General features: G+C 44.4%; 1 protein-coding gene across 3 annotated transcripts in view; it reads right to left on the bottom strand.

The window, feature by feature from the left end:
* The window catches only part of PTGER3 (prostaglandin E receptor 3), a 185258-nt gene that overhangs the window by 30186 nt on the left and 132391 nt on the right, over positions 1-22681 (bottom strand). Inside the window, exon 3 of one of the 3 annotated variants that reach the window (XM_072754875.1) lies at positions 10585-10777. The exons of 1 other annotated variant lie outside the window; for it this stretch is intronic. In XM_072754875.1, the coding sequence (XP_072610976.1) occupies positions 10604-10777 (174 nt within the window). In that variant the 3' untranslated portion in view covers positions 10585-10603. Of the gene's footprint in view, positions 1-10584; positions 10778-22681 lie in introns of those variants that run through there. One more of the 3 variants, XM_026018091.2, reaches the window with a different exon arrangement.

Below are 22681 nucleotides of genomic sequence, written 5' to 3'. Positions count from 1 at the left end.
TTATCACTCCTGCAATTGTTATGTTACATGGCAGAACGAGTTTCCCAGATGTAATGAATTTCCAGATGCAATGAATTGGAGTTAATTAAAAAGGGGGAAAAATTTCCTCAGTGGGCCTGACTTAATCAGGCGAGCCTTAAAATGAACAAGCAGCAGTGACAGTACTTTCCTGATGGCCTTAGAAAGGGACCTTCAAGCCTCAACTGAGATCATAGCCCTGGATGACACCTTGGTTTCAATCTGATGAAACCCTAAGCAGAAGGTGCAGCTAACTCACCCCCATAGGAACTGTGAGATAATAAATGTGTTTGCCTTAACTTACTAAGTTTGTGGTGATTTGTTAGAAATTGATTTAAAAAAACAAAACTAGGGACACCTGAGTGGCTCAGCGGTTGAGTGTCTGCCTTTGGCTCAGGGCACGATGCCGGTCCTGGGATCGAGTCCCGGATTGGGCTTCCCTGCAAGGAGCCTGCTTCTCCCTCTGCCCAGGTTTCTGCCTCTCTCTGTGTCTCTTGTGAATAAGAAATAAAATCTTTATTAAAGCAAAACAAAGCAAAACTATTACATTCTCTAACTGGGGTGCTCTCACCATCTGTGTGCTTCAAGTTCAAGTTATGCAAACCTAAATCTTCTGTCTACTAACAGAGCTCTGAGCCCACCCCCACCCCCCAGGCTGTTGTCCCTTGATGGAATCTTGCATCATTTGCCACCCGAGATATTTAAATATCTTCCTACCTACAAGAACACTGTCAAGTTCCTAAGTTCCTGTAGATAGGAACTTGAGGGAGCTCCTTTGTGTTTGTTATATTCTTCCTATATTTAGGCCATAACTCTCCTAAACAACACAATGACCTCCCATTGAATGCTATGTATCTTTCATCATTTTGTCTAACTGTTCCAATGTCAGTTTCTGGAAAACACTAAAGTCCAAATCTGTCTGATTCTAGATTCAGACTCCTGTTCTTCCCTTTAGTAAGCAAGGATAAGCCTTTTGATGAGCAGTCATGAGTCCTGAAATGATATTGAGATTCCTATTGTCCCTCATCATCCTGAGAACCTTCTAAAATTTCTCTGGCTCGTGCTTCTTGTTGGGTTCTCTCTGGTTTCCTTAACACAACAGTAATCATATTCTAACATCATCACTTCCTTAGTCACTCAAAAATGTATAATGAGCCTTCATCAAGCGATCCTTAAGTCTACTTGTGCATTTACTCGTTGAGCTGTTCTCTTAACTGTACAATGATAACTGATCCATAATACACAACACCCTGGGTCATACAAAGAGTAAAAGATACAATCCCTATTCCATAAGCCTTTATGATCTAGTTGGAAACAAGATATGGACACAAAAAAATCCATGATTTTGCATATAAAATAATATAGGTTAAGGGATGTCACTGGTAAAAATAATTAGTGGAGGTACGGATGAGGGTAAGTCAAAAAACTTCACGGACCAAGTAGAATTTAAGTTCATTTACTCATTGAACCAGCACATATTTAGAATTGCTGATGTGTCGGGCACCACGTTAGGCTCTGAGGGCCCAAGATAAGGCAGGGTCACCCTCTTCATCAGGCTCACAGTGGAGCTGAGAGAACAAAAGCATAAGAAAAGCGTGAGGACGCACACCGTGGTGAGGACACCGTGAGAAACGCCGTGTCCGTGATGTATACGATGTAAAGCAACCAAGTGGAGGGAGGGATTGGGCTGCCCATGAGCATGGGTGGAAGCCAGTGGTGAGGGACCATTTCAAGAGGTGACATCTTCGCTGAGCCTGGTAGCCTGAGTAACACTTGTCTTTTGTTATCTGTTTCCTATGTGCCAAGGACTGTCCCCAAGCACTTTACCCTCCTGAACCTCATGTAATCCTCACCGATCAGGGATATAATGGCAGTGGGGAGCAATTCCTGTAAAGGACCCTAAAATCATTCCATCACGTCTTGTCTTCTCCACCACTGCCCTGACCAAAGCTACTCTCACCTCCCTCAGATTCTGGCGGAAGCTGCTCTCTCTGCTGCTGCCATCACCTGGTCTCTTTGTGACCTTTTAAAACCCCCATAAGGTAACGTTAGTGCTCTGAGCAAGCTTTCCGACAGCTTCCCATCTTACTTGCTTTAAAACCTAAGGTCCTTAGCCCAGCTTCAAGATCCTACATCCTTTTCAAGGCCCTACAAGATCCTCAAGTCCTGCGACATCATCTCCTAACACTGGCTCCGAATCCATCACCCTACAGCCACCTCCCCCGCTCTTCGCTCTTCGCTGCTCCTCAAACGCACCACGAGGGCTCCTTGCTGGCCTCCCGCCTGGAACAGTCCCCCAGACGTCGGCACACCTCGCTCCCTCATCCACTCAGGTCTCTGATCCAACGTCATCTACTCAGAAACGCCCTCCTGACCAGCGTGCAGGAAACATAACCCACTCTCCTCCACTCCCACATCACTCCGCTTCCTAACCCTGCTCTATTGGTCATCCTGACTTTACCAGATATTTTCGGGCTTCCTCAACGAGAATAAAGGCCTAGAGCCTTACACTGTTCTTTACTCTATCCCCAGTGTGCAGTCTAAGCCTGGCACTAGAAGCTCAGGAACCATTGCTGAATTTGTGGGCTCATTAGTGAATGAAATGTCTTGTCAACCGTGACACTCTGGGTGAACGGCAGGGCTGGCCTTTGGATCCAGTCTTGTCTAATTCCAGACTCCTAAGTTGTTTTCTTTTTTCTTTTAGGGTTTTACTTATTTATTCATGAAAGACACACAGAGAGAGGCAGAGACCCAGGCAGAGGGAGAAGCAGGCACCTGGCAGGGAGCCCGACGTGGGACTCGATCCAGGGACCCCGGGGTCACACCCTAAGCTGAAGGCAGATGCTCAACTGCTGAGCCACCCAGGTGCCCCCAGATTCCAAGTTTTTAAACACTGGTTATGACTAAGGAAGAAGAGAAATAGTAAGTTGACTCTGGGGAAATCTGGAGCATAGAGGATGTGAGAATGAGGGTCCTGAAGGTGGAACGGGAAGATGGTTTGGGACAGATCATGAAGGATCTGCAAGTCTTCGACAAGAAGCTTACAGTTTCCCCTGTGGGCATGGGGAGAAGGCTTGCAGCTCGGCATGCAGAGCCCCTTGAAATGCTAATGGTGACAGCTTGAGACCATCTGAACCGGGGAAAGGGCATTGATCCACACTCTGGTGTATATACGTGTACTTCAGATGTTTTTTTCATTTCCATTCTACAGAGCACTGCAATCTGAAAGGGACCAAATGGAGAATTTAGTAAATAGATTCCTTCCTGGTATTTTTCACACCTGACTTGGTATAGACTTTTCAATGCTGAAGCTTTATGTTACGGTTGGCTCCCATCTCCAATCTCTTTTGGTGATCATTCTGCATGTTGCATGTTGGTAATCATAATTGTTATACTTCTTTTTTAATACAAATGTGTGTATGTTGTTCCTAGTACCTGTCGAGGAGCATCCTTTTATTTTTACTTTATTATTATTGTTGCATGTATGTATGTATGGTGGGGGAGTCAAGGGGAGAGGAGAGTCAGGTTTCTGAACCCATACCTCCTGTTATTTCTTATATGGGCAGGGAAATAATTGAAGTTGGCTTCTTTTCAGTTCAATTCTAGATTCTTAATATAATAGATTTTGTTTATTGCTCTTGATACTTATTTTCCAATGAAGTCCCTGAATAATTTCTCTCTGTTTTTAAATTTCTAAATTTTTGTTAACCTCTCTGGTGCATTAGAGAATATAAAACAGATTTTACAAATCTGTTTTACATGTGAGCTGCTTGATTTATGTCAGCTATCATTTTCTAGCTGGGTGGTTGTGCTGGTTTCATAATATGCCGAAGCTCATGTTCAAATACAAACTATAGACCAGCGTGTAAACAAGAGCAGGAAAATATTTTCTTTCTTCCACTGAGTAACTCAAAATAAGGGTGGGAAAAGGCAGCTTCATATGGGTTTAATCCTGGCTGGAAAGCAATGAGGCAACAACACTGTCTCTTTCATTTTGGTGGTAATCGAAGCATGCAAAGCTGTGGGTGTTGACTCTTTGAAAATCAGCAGAACTGTACCATGTATGCTGGCAGGCAGCACTCTGGCCTTTCTCCAGGTTGAGTAGAAAACAGCTCCAACCAGCCCCCTGGCTGAGCAGGAAAAGCAGCAGCATGGTTGTGCTGCAGGAGGTGCCTGAGAGGCATGAAGGGCAGCGGGGAGATAGCCTTTTATGCTCTCAGGCAGATTCAAAGCTTCTAAAAAGCCACCATGTGAAGAATCAATAATAAATGCCTAGAAAGAACCACAGAGGTGGGCGGGGAAGCTCAGGCCTGGCAAAATGTATGTTGACCTTCATTTTCCAGTCAGCTTCCCAGGCTTTTAAAAATCCTTGAAGATGCTGAGAAAGTGCCATGCACTCTTCTATAGTAAGAAAGTAGGCCTTGATTTGTGTAATTTTTCATTCTGATGGAAAGACATGGGATATAGCAGTGCTGTTTTTTTTTCTCATACATCTGTGCAAATGAGAAAAATGTCCTTCTTCCTTAGAGATCCCACTCCTCCCCGCCTGGCATCTTTATGCTGTAAACACCATGCATATAATTTGCAGCCATCTGAGATAGAGTGAGCTCTAGGACACTGCAAGGGTGTGGGAGGTTTGTTAGGAAAATAAAATGCTTGAGAGTTCCTGAATTTATCAGGAGTTTGAAGGAGTTTTTTCCCCTTTTTGATACCACCTTCACTTAGATTTATATGCTGCTGACCTACTGTATCTAAACCTGTGCCAAATCAACCCTTTGCAGCATGCAGATTAAAGAAGAAATCTAAATCCAGTGCATCAAGGGAATTTCTTTTTTTTTTTTTTTATCAAGGGAATTTCTACTTACAGTCGTGCTTCTCCATCTTGTTGGTTTATATTTTATTTATGTTCTGTTAATGATAAATATAATCGTTTTACTTTATTTCTCTGTTGGACAAATTTAGTTTAAAGACACAAAGATGATTATTTTAATTTTTAAATTTACATATAAAGATTAACATAGCTTGTATTCAGAAAGAAATTAATTACTAAAAAAATAAAATAAGAATCATGATACAAGCTGAATAATATATCAAATTAGTTGTTCAGATCAGGTTCCTATTCTAGGTTAGTATGTAATTATTTTTATCAAATTTATGCCCTCTAGTTTTCTTCTCACAGTGATGTCAGATGATTCCTGATGTGATATCTTAGTAAAACCTTGAACTAAGAAAGGAAAAATGTCAGATCACTAACTCCCTCTTGAAAGCCCCATGTATCTCTGAAGACTCCTTTTTAGGAGTTAGTTTCTTCTCCTTCTCTTGGGTTAGTTTGCTTTCTTTACTGTTAGGACTTAACCTTCCGTTTTACTTAGTACCATACTTAGTACCTCTTCTCCTGTCCTTCATCCCTAAATGTTGCTCTTGACCTTTACTGGGTGATTACTGTAAGTTGCACATTAAGCACGTGTGAATCCTTCACCTCTTTCAGAAGCTTCATTTGGTGCTCCTATGTTCTACCATTGTAGTGCAGCTCAGTTCAACAACTATCCCTTGATGAACTATTATGTATAGACCAAGGACAAGGACTTTGGGGGACACAAAGTTGAAGGAAAGATAGACCTTGAACTCCGCATTCAATAGACAATCACAACAATGGTAATAATAACTGATATTTAACTTTTATTCAACATAGTACTAGAAGTCTTAGCCACAGCAATCAGACAAGAAAACGAAAGAAGAGGCAAAGAAATATTGGTAAAGAAGAAATTAAGCTGTCGCTATTTGTAGATGACATGATACTAAACATAGAAAAATCTTAACAACTCCACCAAAAACTACTAGAAGTAATAAATGAATTCAGTAAAGTGGCAGGATACAAAATTGATACCCAGAAATCAGTAACATTTCTGTACAGGAACAACAAAGTCACAGAATGAGAAATTTATAAAACGACACCATGTACAAATGCACTGAAAAGAATAAACTACACGGGGATAAACTTAACCGGAGAGGTGAAAGACCTGTACTCTGCAAGCTATAAAACACTAATGAAAGAAATTGAAGATGACACAAACAAATGAGAAGATATTCCATGTTGATGGATTAGAAGAATTAGTATTATCAAAATGTCCATATTACCCAAAACGATCTGGGAATTCAGTGTAATCCCTATCAAAATACCAATAGCATTTTTCACAAACTAGAACAGACAATACAAAAATTTATGTGGAACTACAGAAGATCCCAACTAGCCAAAGCAATCCTGAGAAAGTCCCAGATTTCGAGATATACTACAAACTATTAATCAAAACAGTTTGGTATTGGCACAAAAATAGACACATAGATCAATGGGACAGGATACAGACCCCAGATATAACTCACATATATATGGTAAGTTAATCTTTGACAAAGGAGACAAGAATATACAATGAGGGAAAGACAGTCTTTTCAACAAGTAGTGTTGGGAAAACAACAGCTGTATGTAAAAAGAATGAAGCTGGACCACTTTTAATACATCCACAAAAATAAACTCAAAATGGACTAAAGACCTAAACATGAGACTTGAAACCATTAAAATCCTAGAAGAGAACACAGGCCACAATTTCTCTGACAGGCATAGCAACATTTTTCTAGATATATCTCCTGAGGCAAGGGAAACAAAAGCAAAAATAAACTATTGGCACTACACCAAAATAAAAAGCTTCTGTACAGCAAGGGAAGCCACCAACAAAACAAAAAGACAACCTACTGAATGGGAGAAGATACTTGCAAATGACATATCTGGTAAGGGGTTAATACCCCAAATCTATAAACAACTCAACACCAAAACAAGAAGCAATCTATTGAAAAATGGGCAGAGGACCACTTTTTTTCCAAAGAAGACACACCGTTGGCGTTGGCCAACAGACACATGTCAAGATGCCCAACATCACCAATCATCCGGGAAATGTAAATCAAAACCACAGTGACCTATCACCTCACACCTGTCAGAATGGGTCAAATCAAAAACACAAGAAGCAACAATTGTTGGCAGGGATGGGGAGAAAGGGGAGCCCTCGTGCGCTGTTGCTGGGAACGCAAGCTGGTGCAACCACTGTGGAAAACAGCATTGAGGGTCCTCAGAAACTTAAAAATAAATATTCTATGGTATGTTCTTATCATTGGTTTACCAATAAGAACCCTGAAGCTTGTAGAGGGTAAGTTGTATCCTTAAAATCAGGAAGCCAGTAAGTGGTAGATTGAACGTAAGAGGCAGGAAGTGCCAAGAGTTACCCAGAACCAGACTGAGGCCTTATCTCAACTGTGTGCTCGTGGACTGACGTGTGTGCACATGTGTGTGTTCATTCAGTCATAAAGCAGGTTTAACATAATCAGAAAACTGCTTCTTGGGGATTCCAAACTCACTTCCATTAGGCACTTAACTTGGCCTCATCCACGTCACATGAAGAAAGCGTGAGACAAAGTCGTACAACACACAAGCTACGAGGTGGGGTAAGAAGTCAACGAACCACCTTTGAAGTCAGTCCCTCTGTCCAAGCAAAGGAGGCTCTCGGTTGTGTTCAGGGGTGTGTGGGGCAGAGGCCTCGGCAGGCCTCAGACCCTTGTGATGCTGTCAGACGTGAAGGCTGGGCATCTGGAAAGCCTGACAGCTGGCTGCAAAAATCCCCCCTTTTCAGAAGAGTCAGGTCAGTCTTGGGCCTTTGCGGGCCTCCCCCGGTTCTGTGGGTTATCAGCGTGGGGGTCGTCCACCTGTGCTGGTGTCCACGACAAGGAGGCTCAGCGGCGATGGACTTGCTGCTTAGGACGCCGGGGTGCATTGCAGAGGTGCAGAGGGCCTGTGGCCAGCCGGTCTCCCCGTCAGGGGCCTCCCCACCCCAGAGGGGGCCCACGGCCAGCCGGTCCCCTCACCTGCGCCTTCCCACCCAGAGGGGGCACATGGCCAGCTGGTCCCCTCCCTGGGCCCCCCCACCCCAGAGGGTGCATGGCCAGCCGGTCCCCATGGGGGGCCTCCCCACCCTGGAAGGGACGCACAGCCAGCTGGTCCCCTTTGGGGGCCCCCCACTCCTTGGTGTCTTTGGATCCGAGGCCTGGAGCCGCCAGCAGCCGGCCTTCTGTCCATTGCTCATGATTGTGTAACCAAGACCGGAGACACGATCATCCAAAAGTGATTTGTTTGATCTGAGACTACATTTCCCGTGATCCCCTTTTGCTATGAATACAGTCACCCACAAAGGCAGATGTCACCCCGACTTACAGTTAGAGGCGGATAAAGCAGCCAGAACCATCTCTGTGGGCTTGACCCTCCTGACCCCCGCTGCCGGCTGCCCTTGGGAGAGGGCTCTCCTCCCTAACCTACAGCAGCAGATCTTGAGAAAGAAACAAACCAGCAAAAAAACAAAAAACAAAAAACAAACAAAAAACTAAAAACCCAAAATGCTCCAGCGTTCATTTTTTTTTTTATTTTTTTTTATTTTTTATTTTTTATTTTTATTTATTTATTTATGATAGTCACACAGCGAGAGAGAGAGAGAGGCAGAGACACAGGCAGAGGGAGAAGCAGGCTCCATGCACCGGGAGCCCGATGTGGGATTCGATCCCGAGTCTCCAGGATCGTGCCCTGGGCCAAAGGCAGGCGCCAAACCACTGCGCCACCCAGGGATCCCTGCTCCAGCGTTCAGATACGGGAACCCAGAAGGATGCACAGGGTTGCCGGGTCGCGGGGTCATGGGGTGGGTGCCGCACAGGCTGCTCGGCCCCCTGGCCCCGGGCAGCCAAAGGAAGGGATGATGCTCAGTTATGCCAGGGTGAGGTCACCGGCCCTGATACCCTAAGGGCCCAACGGGGCTTAGCACAAGTTCCTACAATTTGGAGAACTGAGTAAGTGAGAGCCCTATGCTCGGAGGCTCAGAAAGAGACGCCCGAGGTCGCCCTTGCACGTGGGGGCACTGCCCAGGGGATGCCACCCAAATTGGAAAGGCAAATCCAGAATGGGTCTGCGGCCTAGACTCCATGTAGGCCAGACGCCTCTGTATATGGTCCTCTGAATAAGCATTGTGGAACCGCTCACGACATGACCTGGTGTCACCTCCCCAGAGGTCAGGCAGCAAAACGGGGAGCTCTGGGGGGAGGAGGAAGCCTGGAGGCCAAGGGACCTGCAGGCTCACCTCCTCCTGTGGCTCACCGAGCCCCGAGCCCCCACCCGCTGGCCTGTGCACAGGCCGGCCTGAGGTGGGCCACACAGCAGCAGGTGTCGGGGCTCCCCAGCAGGCCCCGGAGCTACAGGAGGCCCTGGACGCTCTGCTAGGCCGCATCTTTTCGGGGGACCTTATGACTTCCTGATGCACCGGGACTCCCTGCCCCGACAGGTGCCTCCCCCTGGGAGTGTCCGGAGCACACAGGACCCACCCTTGTCATGGAGGCCCAGCCCCTGAGTCCCCGTGTCCCTGTCGAGGGGGGGTGGGGGGCAGATGCCTTCTACGTGACCCAGGGCTCTTCCCTGAATAGTCAGGACTTGTCCATGAATGGATAGAAGTTTATTACACAAGCTGTTCTCACAAGTCAGGAAAGATTCCTTTGAAAACTCCTGCCAAGATGAGATTCTCCGAATGTTCCCGACCCAGTGTGTTCCCTGCTGGGAACACGAGCCACGGGCAAAGTTCCTTTGTTGGTGCTTTCCCTGATATTTTAATTATATTCTCCACATTCCGCCCAACATTTTCTTTGACCCAATGATTATCTTCTCAAGGTAAAGATGCCCACGTGGTAGCAGAATTTACGTGTATCGTTGGTCTTACTCCGAAATGGAATCACAAAGGCCAAGAAGCACATTTTGCTTCTAGTCGGAATGGAAAGTAACCTTTAGAAGGGCCTGATAAATTGAATTTCTTATGTAGTTTTCTGATAATCATCAGTTTGACTCTGTTAAGTACCAAGTGGCATTTTGAGCCTGCAAGTCGGCCAGAGAGTTAACTGCGTCGAATTCCCCACGTCCTAGGCGACCTTGAACACCTCGGCGCATTTCCGTAGCCTTCAGTTTGTCTGATAAGGAGCGTGTTTAGTTATTTTCTGCTCTTGTCAAAGGCACAGTCATCATGTCCTTCAAAAAATGGGTTACGTAATTTGTTTAACTCACAGAAGAACGTTAATTTTAAAAATTCCACGAATTTTCAAATTCCTGTGGCGTTTGGATCAAGGCTCACCTTTAGGCAAAAGAACCTTCAAGGTCCTCTTTGCTTCTTGAAACCCCTTCCTTGGGAGCCACCCTTATCCCCACCAGAGATAGGCTGATCCCCCTGACAGTCTTACCGAAGAGATGTTATTAATTCTACTTTATTGATGATGAGAATGAGACTCGAGGAGCGTAAATATTGGGCCCCAGATGATGTGACTGTAAAGTGGCCCAGGCAAGGGTCAAACTGTAGGTCTGACACCAAGTCTAATCTTTTTACCTACAACATGACTTTCTTAGCATTCCCTTCTTTTTCTCCCCCCCAAAAGTTCTCTCTTGACATTTCAACTCTGAGGTTCCCACAACCCCATAGTGAGAGGTCAGGATTCTTTCTTTTTTTTTTTTCAAAGATTTTATTTATTTATTCATGAGAGACACACAGAGAGAGGCAGAGACACAGGCAGAGGGAGAAGCAGGCTCCCTGTGGGGATCCTGATGCGGGAGTCGATCCTGGGACCCCGGGGTCACGCCCTGAGCCAAAGGCAGCCGCTCCACTGCTGAGCCAGCCAGGCGTCCTGAGAGGTCAGAATTCTGACAAAGAGATGACAAATAGAGGAAATGACCAAATAATACACAAGCCATCATCTTTACCTATCCTTTTGTTATTTTCTCAAAACTATTTGGTAGTTGACAGTTCACCCTCCAGGTGTACAGTTGATTGTACTAGGCCAGCCTGTCGCTGGGCGTGAATAGCAAGGCTAACCATCCAGGGTGCAATGACGCTTACCCCAGCCCGGTGGGCTGCCAGGGCAGGTGGCCTGATACAGTGGAGACGTGGGCGTCCTACAGAACCAAGGTCAGGCTGCTGCATGGGGCCAAGGACACAAGTTCAATTATTTGAGCTCATCTATAAAATGAAGGCAGGGGCACCTGAGTGGCTCAGCCAGATAAGCACTTGCCCTTGGCTCAGGTCATGATCTTGGGGTCCTGGGATAGAGCCCCGTGCTGGGCTCCCCGCTCAGTGAGGAGCCTGCTGCTCCCCCTCCCTGCCCCTCCATCCCGCTCACACTGTCTCTCTCTCTCTCTCAAATAAATAAATAAAATCTTTTAAAAAATGAAGGTGGAGATTTTTTTTAACACATAGTAGCTATTATAGTTATGGAGTCAATTTTTTTTTTAATTTTTATTTATTTATGATAGTCACAGAGAGATAGAGAGAGAGGCAGAGACACAGGCAGAGGGAGAAGCAGGCTCCATGCACCGGGAGCCCGATGTGGGATTTGATCCCGGGTCTCCAGGATTGCGCCCTGGGCCAAAGGCAGGCGCCAAACCGCTGCGCCACCCATTTTGTGACAATCTTTTTTTTTTTTTTTCGATGTTAGTTCTATAATGTTTATGGGCAGACATTATAAAGGAAGTTTCCAATCCCTGGAAGAAAAGGATATTTCTTTTCGTTTTTTTAAAACTTAAATTCAATTAGCCAACGTATGGTACATCATTAGGTTCAGATGTGGAGTGCAATATTGTGGCGATCTGATACACGGCAGGGATTGGTCTCCTCTTTTTTTTTTTTTAACTATTCATTGAATAAATGTGTGGGTGAATAAATGAGTGGATGAATTCCCAGTTAGATGTTTTTCAAACCCATCTGAGCAATGGACATGTGGCAGTTATCCATGCACTTAAGCATGATTTGCTAAAACACACCCCATTGTCCCTGATCTTCTCTGTGTAGCTTGCCTAGGAGGGGAAAGAGTTTGCAAAACCCATGAGAGAAGAGGACTGTTTGAGGAACCAAATACAAGATGCCATGGATTTGGGGTTCCTACCTCCAACCTTCTGAGAAACATGAACCTTCATCAGATCCATGGACAGACGAGTATTTAATCCTTATATTTTATACCAAGAGCACCCCGAGTTTTACCCCTATTCAAACCACAGGGAAAGAAATCCATCAGGCCTCCATGTTTAATGTTTCAAGCCATGTGTTGAGATTTTTTTCTCAGGTTTGGCCCGGAAACAGCTAAGTGTTGCTCCTATTTGTACTCTGCTATCTTGAGGAGAATCTGGAAGTCCCCAATCCCGTAGGCAGGCTTGACTAATCAGAATGACTAATCAGAAACCTTAGGAGAAAGGCTCCACGGTGTGAGATACCATAAAATCTCAATATTGGATGGGATTTTAAGGTAAGCCAGGCTTGGAGAGTTCAAGAACTAGTAAAATCTCAAAAAGCAAAACAAAATAAAAATAAAAACAGATAGTTGACCTAGGATGGCTACACTGATTCCTGTAGGGCCACCATAACAAATCACCACAAACTAGGAGGCTTAGGTAACAGAAATCTATTGTCTTGAGGTTTTGGAGGCTAGAAACAGAGACCAAGACGTGCCCATATTTGGTTCCTTCTGAGGCCTGTGCAGGGAAATCTGTTCCATGCCCCCCCCCCCCTTCCGGTGGTTTGCGGGCCTTTGACATTCCCTGGCTTGTAGCTGGCATCCTCCCAGGATCTTTACTTCACCTTTCCTTTGTATGCCTCTGTCTCTGAGTCCCAATTTCCCCTTTTCATAAGGACACAGTCATACTGGATTAGGGCCCACCCTGATGCCTTCATCTTAACTTGATCCTCTGCAAAGACCCTGTTTCTAAGTAAGGACACATTCACAGGTCCCGGGAATTAAAACCTCAACATCTTTTAGGGGATGAAATTCAACCCCCGACCATGACAAACTTGTAGTTTAATTAAAGAATTAAAAAAAAACAAAAACAAGGGATCCCTGGGTGGCGCAGCGGTTTGGCGCCTGCCTTTGGCCCAGGGCGCGATCCTGGAGACCCGGGATCGAATCCCACATCAGGCTCCCAGTGCATGGAGCCTGCTTTTCCCTCTGCCTGTGTCTCTGCGCCTCTCTCTCTCTCTGTGACTATCATAAATAAATAAAAATTAAAAAAAAAAAAATAAAAAAAAAAAATAAAAAAAAACAAAAACAAAACAAAACCCTGCAGTCTATTATCTTCATCTTTTCAAATAGAAGACATTTTAACACCAAAACTTGTAGGAATGTTGTCATCTCACTACAAAGGGGAGTCTTTTCCCGAAAAAGCAAGCGCAGCCTTCTGCCAAATGGCCTGAGAGCGCAGGCGGCAGGGCTCTGCTCTGCGGGCACTTGGTCACAGGCCATCGGGGCCTGCGGAAAGTCTCCCTGGCCCCTTCCTTGGCCTCGTGCGAGCGCTCGGGCGCGGCAGGGCAGGGGGACCCTCTGTGAATGCAGCCAGAGCTCTGACACTCTCCCTCTCTTGTAGGACGATGAATACAAGCAAAACAGGCCGTGAGGAGAACGCGGTGCCAACGGATGTCACCGTCCTGTACCCGACACTGTGCGACCCGGCTCCTTCCCCGGCCCCTGCGTTTTCTTCCCAAGTGTGCTGCGAGCTGTCCTGTGGAGCAGACTTGTTTTTGTGAAATCCCACCGCAGGGACTGGCCGGGCCATCCTGAAGCATCTTTGCAGCATCTGGGATCCAGATTTCAGCTTTGCCTCTCCCAGCCTGGTTTCAAAGTGATACTGACTCAGTCAGCCAATAGCTTGGATTTTTCATGGACGATTTCATAGTTGCGGGAAATGAGGAGTAACTGCTGTTCAAGGGCAATGATTGATCATAAGCGACCGCTTGAGTCCTGGAAGACGCGTCTTATTTAGGGATAAGGACCAGCTTGCTCAAACCTTTAGGACACTAAGCACCTGGTTAACCGTGGGTGGTGGGCCTTGCTATTCACGCCCAGCAACAGACTCACCCAGAAGGCCCCGTACACATGGAGGGTGAGCTGTCAACTATCAAGTAGTCTTGAGAAAATAAAAAAAAGAACAGGTAAAGATCGTGGCCTATCTATTATTTGGTCACTTTTCCTTTTTGTCATTTCTTTGTCAGAATTCTGACCTCTCACTCTGGGGTTGTGGGAGTCTTCAGGGTGGAAATGTCAAGAGGGAACTTCCAGACTTCCTGGTCTCCGTCTTCGCTCAGCCAGCCTCTCAACACTTAGATTTTCCATTGCACAACTTCTGTTTGTTTGTTTGTTTTGCATTTATTGAAATGCTGAGCTATTTTGGATATCAGTGTGTGTCTGCGTTTGATATTCCCTCCGTGAAAGATCATCTGGTCTTCAAAGGAAATACCATATCTCTGAGCCCCGAGTCCTAACCCCGTTGCTAAGAAGATAGACAGTCTTGGTTATATCAAGCAAATCTATTTGAACCTCCATTTCCTCATTGATACAAAAAGAGGACAGTGGGGAGATACCCTGACACGTGTGTATGTAGCGTGTCCTAGGCATCGCTGCCCTTTGCTGCCTCTGGAGGTGCCCAGTTGAGGCTTGTGGCCAGATTTGCTCATGTGAGGGCTACTCAGTTACCAAAGCAGACGACCCTCACATCCCTGCTGGGCAACCTTGGCCGACACTGCTGAGTGAAGACTCAGGCGACCCCGACTGCTGCCTAACCTCATCCCCTTGTTTCTCTCTTCTCCCTTTCGGTTGCCATCGAGCCAGAAGCACTGCTCCAGAACGAGTAGACTCTTCTCCCCATCCTCCTCATCTTTACAGACACCATTCCATCTCCCCAGAGTACCCGTATGCTTCCTGCCCCCTTGACTAGCCCTCACCTCCTCGGGAAAGCCTTCCTGACCACCAGTCTGCTATCAGAATCTGCGCAGCTGCTGGAGCTTTTTTTTTTTTTTTTTTTTAAGATTTATTTATTGATGATAGACATAGACATAGAGAGAGAGAGAGAGAGAGAGAGAGAGAGAGAGGCAGAGACACAGGAGGAGGGAGAAGCAGGCCCCATGCTGAGAGCCTGATGCGGGACTCGATCCCGGGACCCAGGATCACCAAAGGCAGGTGCCAAACCGCCGAGCCACCCAGGGATCCCAGCTGCTGTAGCTTTTAAAACTATTTTCACCTCCGCATTCTAACTGTGCCACGTAGAAAGATCGCACTAGAGTGGTTATGAGCCTAGCGTCTTGTTTCAGGCTGCCTCCGTGTGCAGTCATCACCGTGCCACGAATTAGCCGTACGCCTTGGACAAATTATATTCCTGCACCTCAGGGTCCTCATCTGCTGAATGAGGATAATAATAGTACTTATCTCCTGGGACGTTTTTAAGGATTGATGAGCTAACGTATGAAACCACAGAGAAAAGCGAACGTGTTATTGAGGTAACGCTACACGCCAGTACCATCCCAGATTCCTGTTTCCCTTCGGGGTTCCAAAAAAAGGAAAGAACTAATCTGCTATAACATCAGAGTTGTAAAGTCTTATGATCTCCCTTTCTTTGCATCTCCGAATGTCTCCCCTTCCATCACCCGCTTCACACCTCAGCATCCTCTCTCTCCTTGAATTGTCTGATACAATGATGTTCACCTGTTCTGGTGAACGTGATGCACCAAGAATCGGGCCATTCCTATGTAAGAGGAGAGGGAGGATTTGTGTTGGAAAGGTTAAAAGACCTAATATGTGTGACAATGCCCCGGGATGAATATGGCCCGGTGGGGTCATGTGGATTGTTCATGAAATGCTGGCTCAATGCCTTGCCTGTCCTGTACCCAGCCCGTCCCACCAGATCCTGAGGAGACAGTCCTTGCCTGCCCGCTGTTGGCTGGTTAGTAGGGGATACGGACGACTCTACGTCGGTTGGGAGGTGATGTGATTGATCAGTTGTGATGAAGAAGAAAACCAGCTGCTGTGGGAATCTGCAGCGCATATAACTCCCCCCCCCCCAGACTATGAGAAGGCCTCCTGAGGAAAGGGCGAGGCCCAGTCTCAAAGGTTGAATCGGGATCCGTCTTAGAGGGAAGAAGTTCTCCTCCAGACTATAGGATAATCACATGGGAGAAGACACAGGGGCCCAGGGCACGGCTGTGTTTTGGAACTACTGCAAGAGATTCCGAGTGACTGCTGAGCGGGAAGAGATAAGCACAGACCAGATTATAAAGGGCTTTTATGCTTCTGCCTGGATTTTATCCTGCAGGCAATGGGAAACGTCTCAAGACTTAGGTAAAGAATTAACAGTGCCAGACCTGGGTTTATACTGGCTGTAGTGGAACAGTAAGTTGCAGGGCACAGCGGCTCCAAACAGGAATTTGCAGGGTTATTGCAATAACCTCCATGAAACAAAAGCTTAAGGACCTGAACTAAGGGATGCAGATGAAAGGACCAGAGAAAGGACACCTGGGTGGCTCAGTGGGTTAGGTGTCCACCTTAGGCTCAGGTCATGATCCCAGGATCCTAGGATCAAGCCCCTCGTCAGGCTCCCTGCTCAGCTGGTTCTTCCCCTGCCTGTGCTCTCTTTCTCATTTTCTCTTTCAATTAAGCAAATAAGATCTAAAAAAAAAAAAAAAAAAAAGAAGGAGAAGAAGGAAAGACCAGAGGGGAAAAAAAAATAGTAAAACCTAGGAGAGAAATGACACAAAATTCATACCAATTGTTTTGGGGATGTAACTGTATGTCTTTCAGTGATTTGATGTTGGTCTCCTCAACATTTCACATTTCAATAGACTTTCTAGATGCCACGACTGTAATGATAGGAATTTTGAGTATATCCAAGGTGACCTTTGAACAGTTAGGACTTTGGAGGACACCTCACCCACATCTCTGTGGGCAACAGTCTTTCCCATGGGGGTGCACCCTTGGGTTGCAAAAATAACCCAAAGCTGCCAATTTTATTCCTAATTTTCTTCAGCATGTTTCTTTAGATACAGAGCCTGTTGCAGATTAACTTTAATTTTATTTCTTACTTTGCAGACCTCTGTCCCTACTTCTCTGCTGGATCACTGCCAAACCCCAAGCTCCTATCATGCACAGTAGCTATTTCCTTCTCTGTGGCAAGCAGGCTGCTAGAGTTGAGGGGAGAAGGAGATGTTCTCTGCTATATATATAACATGGCTGATGTTGAAGTGAGCTGCTTTGTATCTGCATCCTGAGTGTCAGCCTCTTACACTGTGCAGGAGCCAATGACTGAGTGTCCACAGCTCTGAGCAATGCAAAGTGTAGATTGAATCACAAGAGACTCCTTCAGTTTGCTTTTATATACTTTTGGCTTACAATTTTATTTTTTTAATTTTTATTTATTATTTATGATAGTCACACAGAGAGAGAGAGAGAGAGAGAGAGAGTAAGAGACATAGGCAGAAGGAGAAGCAGGCTCCATGCACCGGGAGCCCGATGTGGGATTCGATTCTGGGTCTCCAGGATCGTGCCCTGGGCCAAAGGCAGGCGCTAAACCACTGCGCACCCAGGGATCCCTGGCTTATAATTTATATTGTAATTGTACATAAATGTAGACTGAGGGAGGAAAGAGATTCCGAACACATTGCATTAAGCATTTCTTTTAAGATCCTATTTGTTGTCCTGTCTGAGGTGAGACACAAAGTGTTCTGCATGCAGTTTGGTGCACACATTAACATGAGAATCGCCAGGATGCCCGGGTGGCTCAGTGGTTTAGCCTCTGCCTGCAGCTCAGGGTGTGATCCTGGGATCCTGGGATCGAGTCCCACATCAGGCTCCTTGCAGGGAGCTGCTTCTCCGGCTGCCTGTATCTCTGCCTCTCTTTCTCTCTTTGTGTCTCTCACGAATAAATAAAATCTTTTTTAAAAAATGGGAATTGCCTTCCAGCCTATATCAATTTCAAGACAAGAGAGCAAAAGTGAGAGACACAGCACAGCCTGTAGGGGACCACTGCCATAAGGAATTTTGTGCACTCCATGAGGGGTGGCGAGCCTATCCTGGGAGGTGACTATAATACATGAATCAATTTATCTTGGATAAGCCTCTCTAAACCCAAGTGACAAAATGGTGATGTTCTGGACTTGAGTGTTTTGATACCTATTTGTTGCAAAACATATGTTGGGCCAGTGGGAGAAAACATAGAAGTAGCTTCGATGCAGTTAACGATATATACCAGGAATTATAGTCTAGTGAAGTTCAAACCAACTTTTCTTGGGAGAAACATTGACATATGGGATGAGACTGATGCCCAAGATTCTGGGGAAGGATTTACAGATAAAACTGAGGGAAAAGGGCCTAAAAGTTTCCTTGGCAATCCCCAGAGATCTCACCTTGAGCTTGGAGTTTAAGTGCTAGAATTGAAACTTGAAACACTGGCAGATGTTGATTTTTGGAGATGATAGCTTTGGAGTGTGGTAGCTTTCTATCTTGTTATTCAAAACCGCATAGACCTAAGTGGAGTTTAAATTCCCAAAGTAGGATTGGAGGAGTCATAGGACAATGAGTAGTCACCAGCATTGCTATCCTATGGAGGGATGTCATGCAGAACAGGGATTGTGAAAGGCACTGGTTTTGACCAAGACTTTCATTCTAGATGTTCTGGTAGTAAAAGACAGATTATTTCAAGTAGAAAACCACAAAATTGAACAGCTGTTTAGTAGGAAAGAGAAATCAGAGGTATCCGTGGTCTATTGAAATTTTGCCAGTTCCCAAGACAGATATTTGCATTCATTGATTTATGGAACGTTGTTTGACTATCTATTGTGTACCAGATACTGTGCTGGCAACGTGACTAGCGGGCAACAGATGGTTTCTACCTCCACAGGATTTACAGTCCAAGAAATATGTGAGTCTTACTCCTATTCAAGTTAGGAGTATCTGAGAAGTGCTCACTTCAAAAGGAAAATCTTTAAACAGATCATGAAGCCGTGTGTGTACACACCACATGCAGCATTGGTAGTAGTCAGGAAATGGGACAACATTCAATCATCTGTTTACTTTTTCCCAAACCTAATTTTGGATTTTGAATCTAAGACTGAAAAGGGATTTAGCCATAAAAAGGATGAGAAAAAATAAATAGAAAAACAAATATATTGAACTTCAAAAAGATAAAACCTAAGTCAAAGAGCAGAGCTGAGATCTGCGTAGAATGCAGACTCACAGCGTCTGCCTTCCCCTCCCTCATGCGAAGCGTTTACTGAAATAAGATGCTGTAAGAAATATCATTTATCAATGACAAGAAAGCTAAAACTCCATCAAAGAAAGATACTTTGATAGAAGAAACCTTAGAACATACTACAAAATTTAATCAACACAAAGTAAACTACCAAACGAGAAAAGCAGGAAAAGGGACACATACATCTATTTTACTAAAGAATAATAATGGTAATAATAACAAACCAAATAAAGAGAAGACGAATGTAGTGACATGATCTGCACCGCTGAAAGGGAGATAAGACTCCAGGGCCTTATTCCAGGGCCCCACATGGTCATAGACTGAGGAACCTGAGAAAAGTGTTATCCGGTGTGCCCTGTGGTTCAGCACCTTGGTGAGAATCTGCTTGTCCCTGGTCAGGAGCCGCATGTAGTGAGCAGCACGAAGGACAATGAGTCACCCTCTGTATCCCAAAGACATAACAACAACGAGTTCAATCTACTGGGAAAGCAGGCAGGTGCTCAGCTCTAGAGGGAAAGTCCAACCTGTGGTAAATGCTAAAAGCAAAGCTGGGAAGCTAAGAAATCCAGCAAATTTGTCAAGAAAAAAAGGAGGAGGGTTTGTTTTTTGTTTTTGTTTGTTTTTGTTTTATAATCAGTAGATTCTTCACAGGAGAAGACAATAGTGATAAGGTCCAGAAAGAGAGGGAAGGGAAGCAACAGGAATGGCCTACGTAAAGGCAGGGGTAGGAAAGTGTGGGAGATATTCAGAAAATGGCCGCAAGTTCTGTGCAGTTGTTTGGAGGATGAGCAGGAGTGACTTACGGAATGGAGATCTTATTTACCACATAAAAGATTGGGAATTTCAATTTTTTGGCAATCAGCAGTTAATGAATCAGAGAGTAAAAAAAAAAAAAAAGCCTATTTAGTTTAAGAGAAATACTTGTAGTGTCTATAGTGCTTTGAATGGTGGCTCCCAAAAAGACATGTTCAGGTCCTAATTCCTGAAACCTATGAATGTGACCTGATTTGGAAAAGGGTTCTTGGCAGATGTCATGCAGTCGAGGATTTTGAGATGAGAAGATCATGCTGAATTATCTGGATGGGTCCTAAATCCAATGACAAATATTCTTAAAAAAGAAGGTAGAGGGGTAGCCACAGAGACAGACACAGAGGAGAGAAGGTGAGGGAAAGGCAGAGACTGGAGTGATGTGGCCACAAACCAAAGAACACCAAGGAATGCCCGCAGCCACTAGAAGCTGGAAGAGGATTCTCTCCTAAAACCTTCAGAGGAGGGCTGGCCCCATTGACACCTTAATTTCAGACTTCTAGGCTCCTGAACTGGAAGAGAATAATTTTCTATAGTTTTAAGCCCCAGGTTGTGGGAAACTAACACAACACTTCAAAACTAACCATTACAAGTGAAATAGTAACGACTTGCTTTAAGTATAGTGCCTTCAATATACAAACCTCTTTTCTACACATTATATTATTTTCATGGTAAAACGGCGAGGTGGTCCTATTATTTTCCCCATTTTATTGTTGAACCTGAGCTCCAGAGAAATAAATTCACAACCTTAAGGTGTCCAACATGCACCCTCAACTCTGTTTTTACTACTAACCTATGTGGCTTTAGTAATGAGTCAGCCGTCACAGCCACCCCTCCTCCTCATCCCAACGTGGCTGGTAGCTCCAAATGGCATCTAAGTAGCTCTTGAAGTCATGGGCTAGAGATTCGACCAAAGGAGGCAGGAAAGAGATGGAGGGATCCAAAAGGGACCAAGATTAGGAGGTTCTAAATAAGGATTAAAAACAGTAGGGTGGTCCTCTTCAAATTTTCGTGGGTTTCAGCTATGGACTCGGTTGTATTAAGATTTTTAAACTCCTTGAGTCCCTGTTTCCCATTCCAGAAAAATTGGCATACTAATTTCTAACTGGATTGGTTTAAGGAGTAAACAAACTGTGTATTAAAAAAAAAAAAAAACACTTTGCAAACTGTAAGGCCACAGCATAAATGTTAGGTAATTATGAGGCTGAAAACAGAATGGTGTACTGCTCTGGTTCAGACTCAATTGCTCATTAGTATCACTAGGGGAACTTTTAAAACTTGCTGATGCCTAGATTCTTCCCCAGAAGTACTAAATCAGGATCTCTCTGTGTGGGCCTCGGGCATCATTACTTTTTAAAATCATCTTAAATTATTCTTATATATGCTGCCAGTTTTGAGGACTCCTGCTGGGAAAAGATGAGCTCTGGGGTCAAACTTATCCAGGCATAAATTCTATATAATAACTTTATAAATCACTGCTTATAATTGTGTTAAAAGTTGCTTAACCTCTCCAAATCTATGTTTTTTTCGGCCTTCAAACAGAAGAATACTTAGCTCTTAATGCTGCTTTAAGAATTGAATTAAATGTATGTACGAATGGGATAGTTGGTTCAGGTTACCTTGATTTCCCTCATCCCTTTCACACCAATAAAAGCAATGGAAAACTAAAAGGGAAGAGGAGAATAAGGGAGTTGCATTTAGCACGTGATACATATTTCCAAAAATTAACCCCAAGCTGCATTTTCTCAATGTGAAGTGAAGTCATATAGAGATGTGGTTCTTGTGTTATAAATGCAGACGTCAGTATATGAAAACATCACCAAGAGCTGTTTCTTATAAAAGTAATAGGTTCCCAGAGGTTATAATAATTCACATTAACTGTGAAACCAAGTCTTTCCTCATTAATCAATGCCGTAGGAAGGTGCCAGCTATTTCCTGTGCTTAGCAAGTCGATTAGATTAGAGTCACAAGACAGCACTTTTATTGCCAAGGGCATTTATGGTCATTGAATGTTAGGTCACCTGTAAGAACCAAATGTCATCTGCTCACCAATAGTGGAGGTATTCAAAAATTAGTAGTAAGATGGGGTGATGGTCACAGCTTTTGCTGTTATTTTTATTTTAGTTTTGGAAATTCTCTGTATTGCAAGGCATCCTAGAGTCCAAACTGGCGTTTTTATCTTCTTCTCTCATCTGAAAGATGTTTCTTTTCTCTTAGACATGTACAGTTTCTGCACACACTTAAAAAGCTCTAAAAAACTCTTTATCGGGTACATAAACGGACACGCTGTCACCACCTTGAGAATACATGTCTTTGATTTATAATCATAGCTTAGATGAGAATATTTCAGCATATTGTGATTTACATTAGAAACTTGTTTATTAAGTAAACCATACTGTATTGGCTTACTAAGTCTAACCCCAGCAGTAATAGGCATATCTAGAGCCCAGATTTTGGTTTCTAATTCTGTTTCCAATAAAAGAAACCAGGGGAGGAATGGCTAATTTTAGGACTATGGTAGGGAGTACCCAAGATAAGCCAGAGCATCTTGGAGTGCCCAAAAGTAAGAAAGTATAAGGAACAAAACAAAGCACGCATTTATGGAGCTACGTTAAAAGGACACCAAGCCAACTAAAAGAGCTCACCGTGGCCAAGGAAGGAACATTTTAAAGAACAAAATAAAATCATATTGGATTATGATCCAAAGTATAAAATAAATACCCATGAGTCCCTACTGACATA

Source organism: Vulpes vulpes, chromosome 3 (genome assembly GCF_048418805.1).
Source record: "Vulpes vulpes isolate BD-2025 chromosome 3, VulVul3, whole genome shotgun sequence".
Taxonomy (NCBI): domain Eukaryota; kingdom Metazoa; phylum Chordata; class Mammalia; order Carnivora; family Canidae; genus Vulpes; species Vulpes vulpes.
The sequence above is the reverse complement of the archived record's forward strand: the minus strand, read 5'-3'. Positions and strand labels throughout refer to the sequence as shown.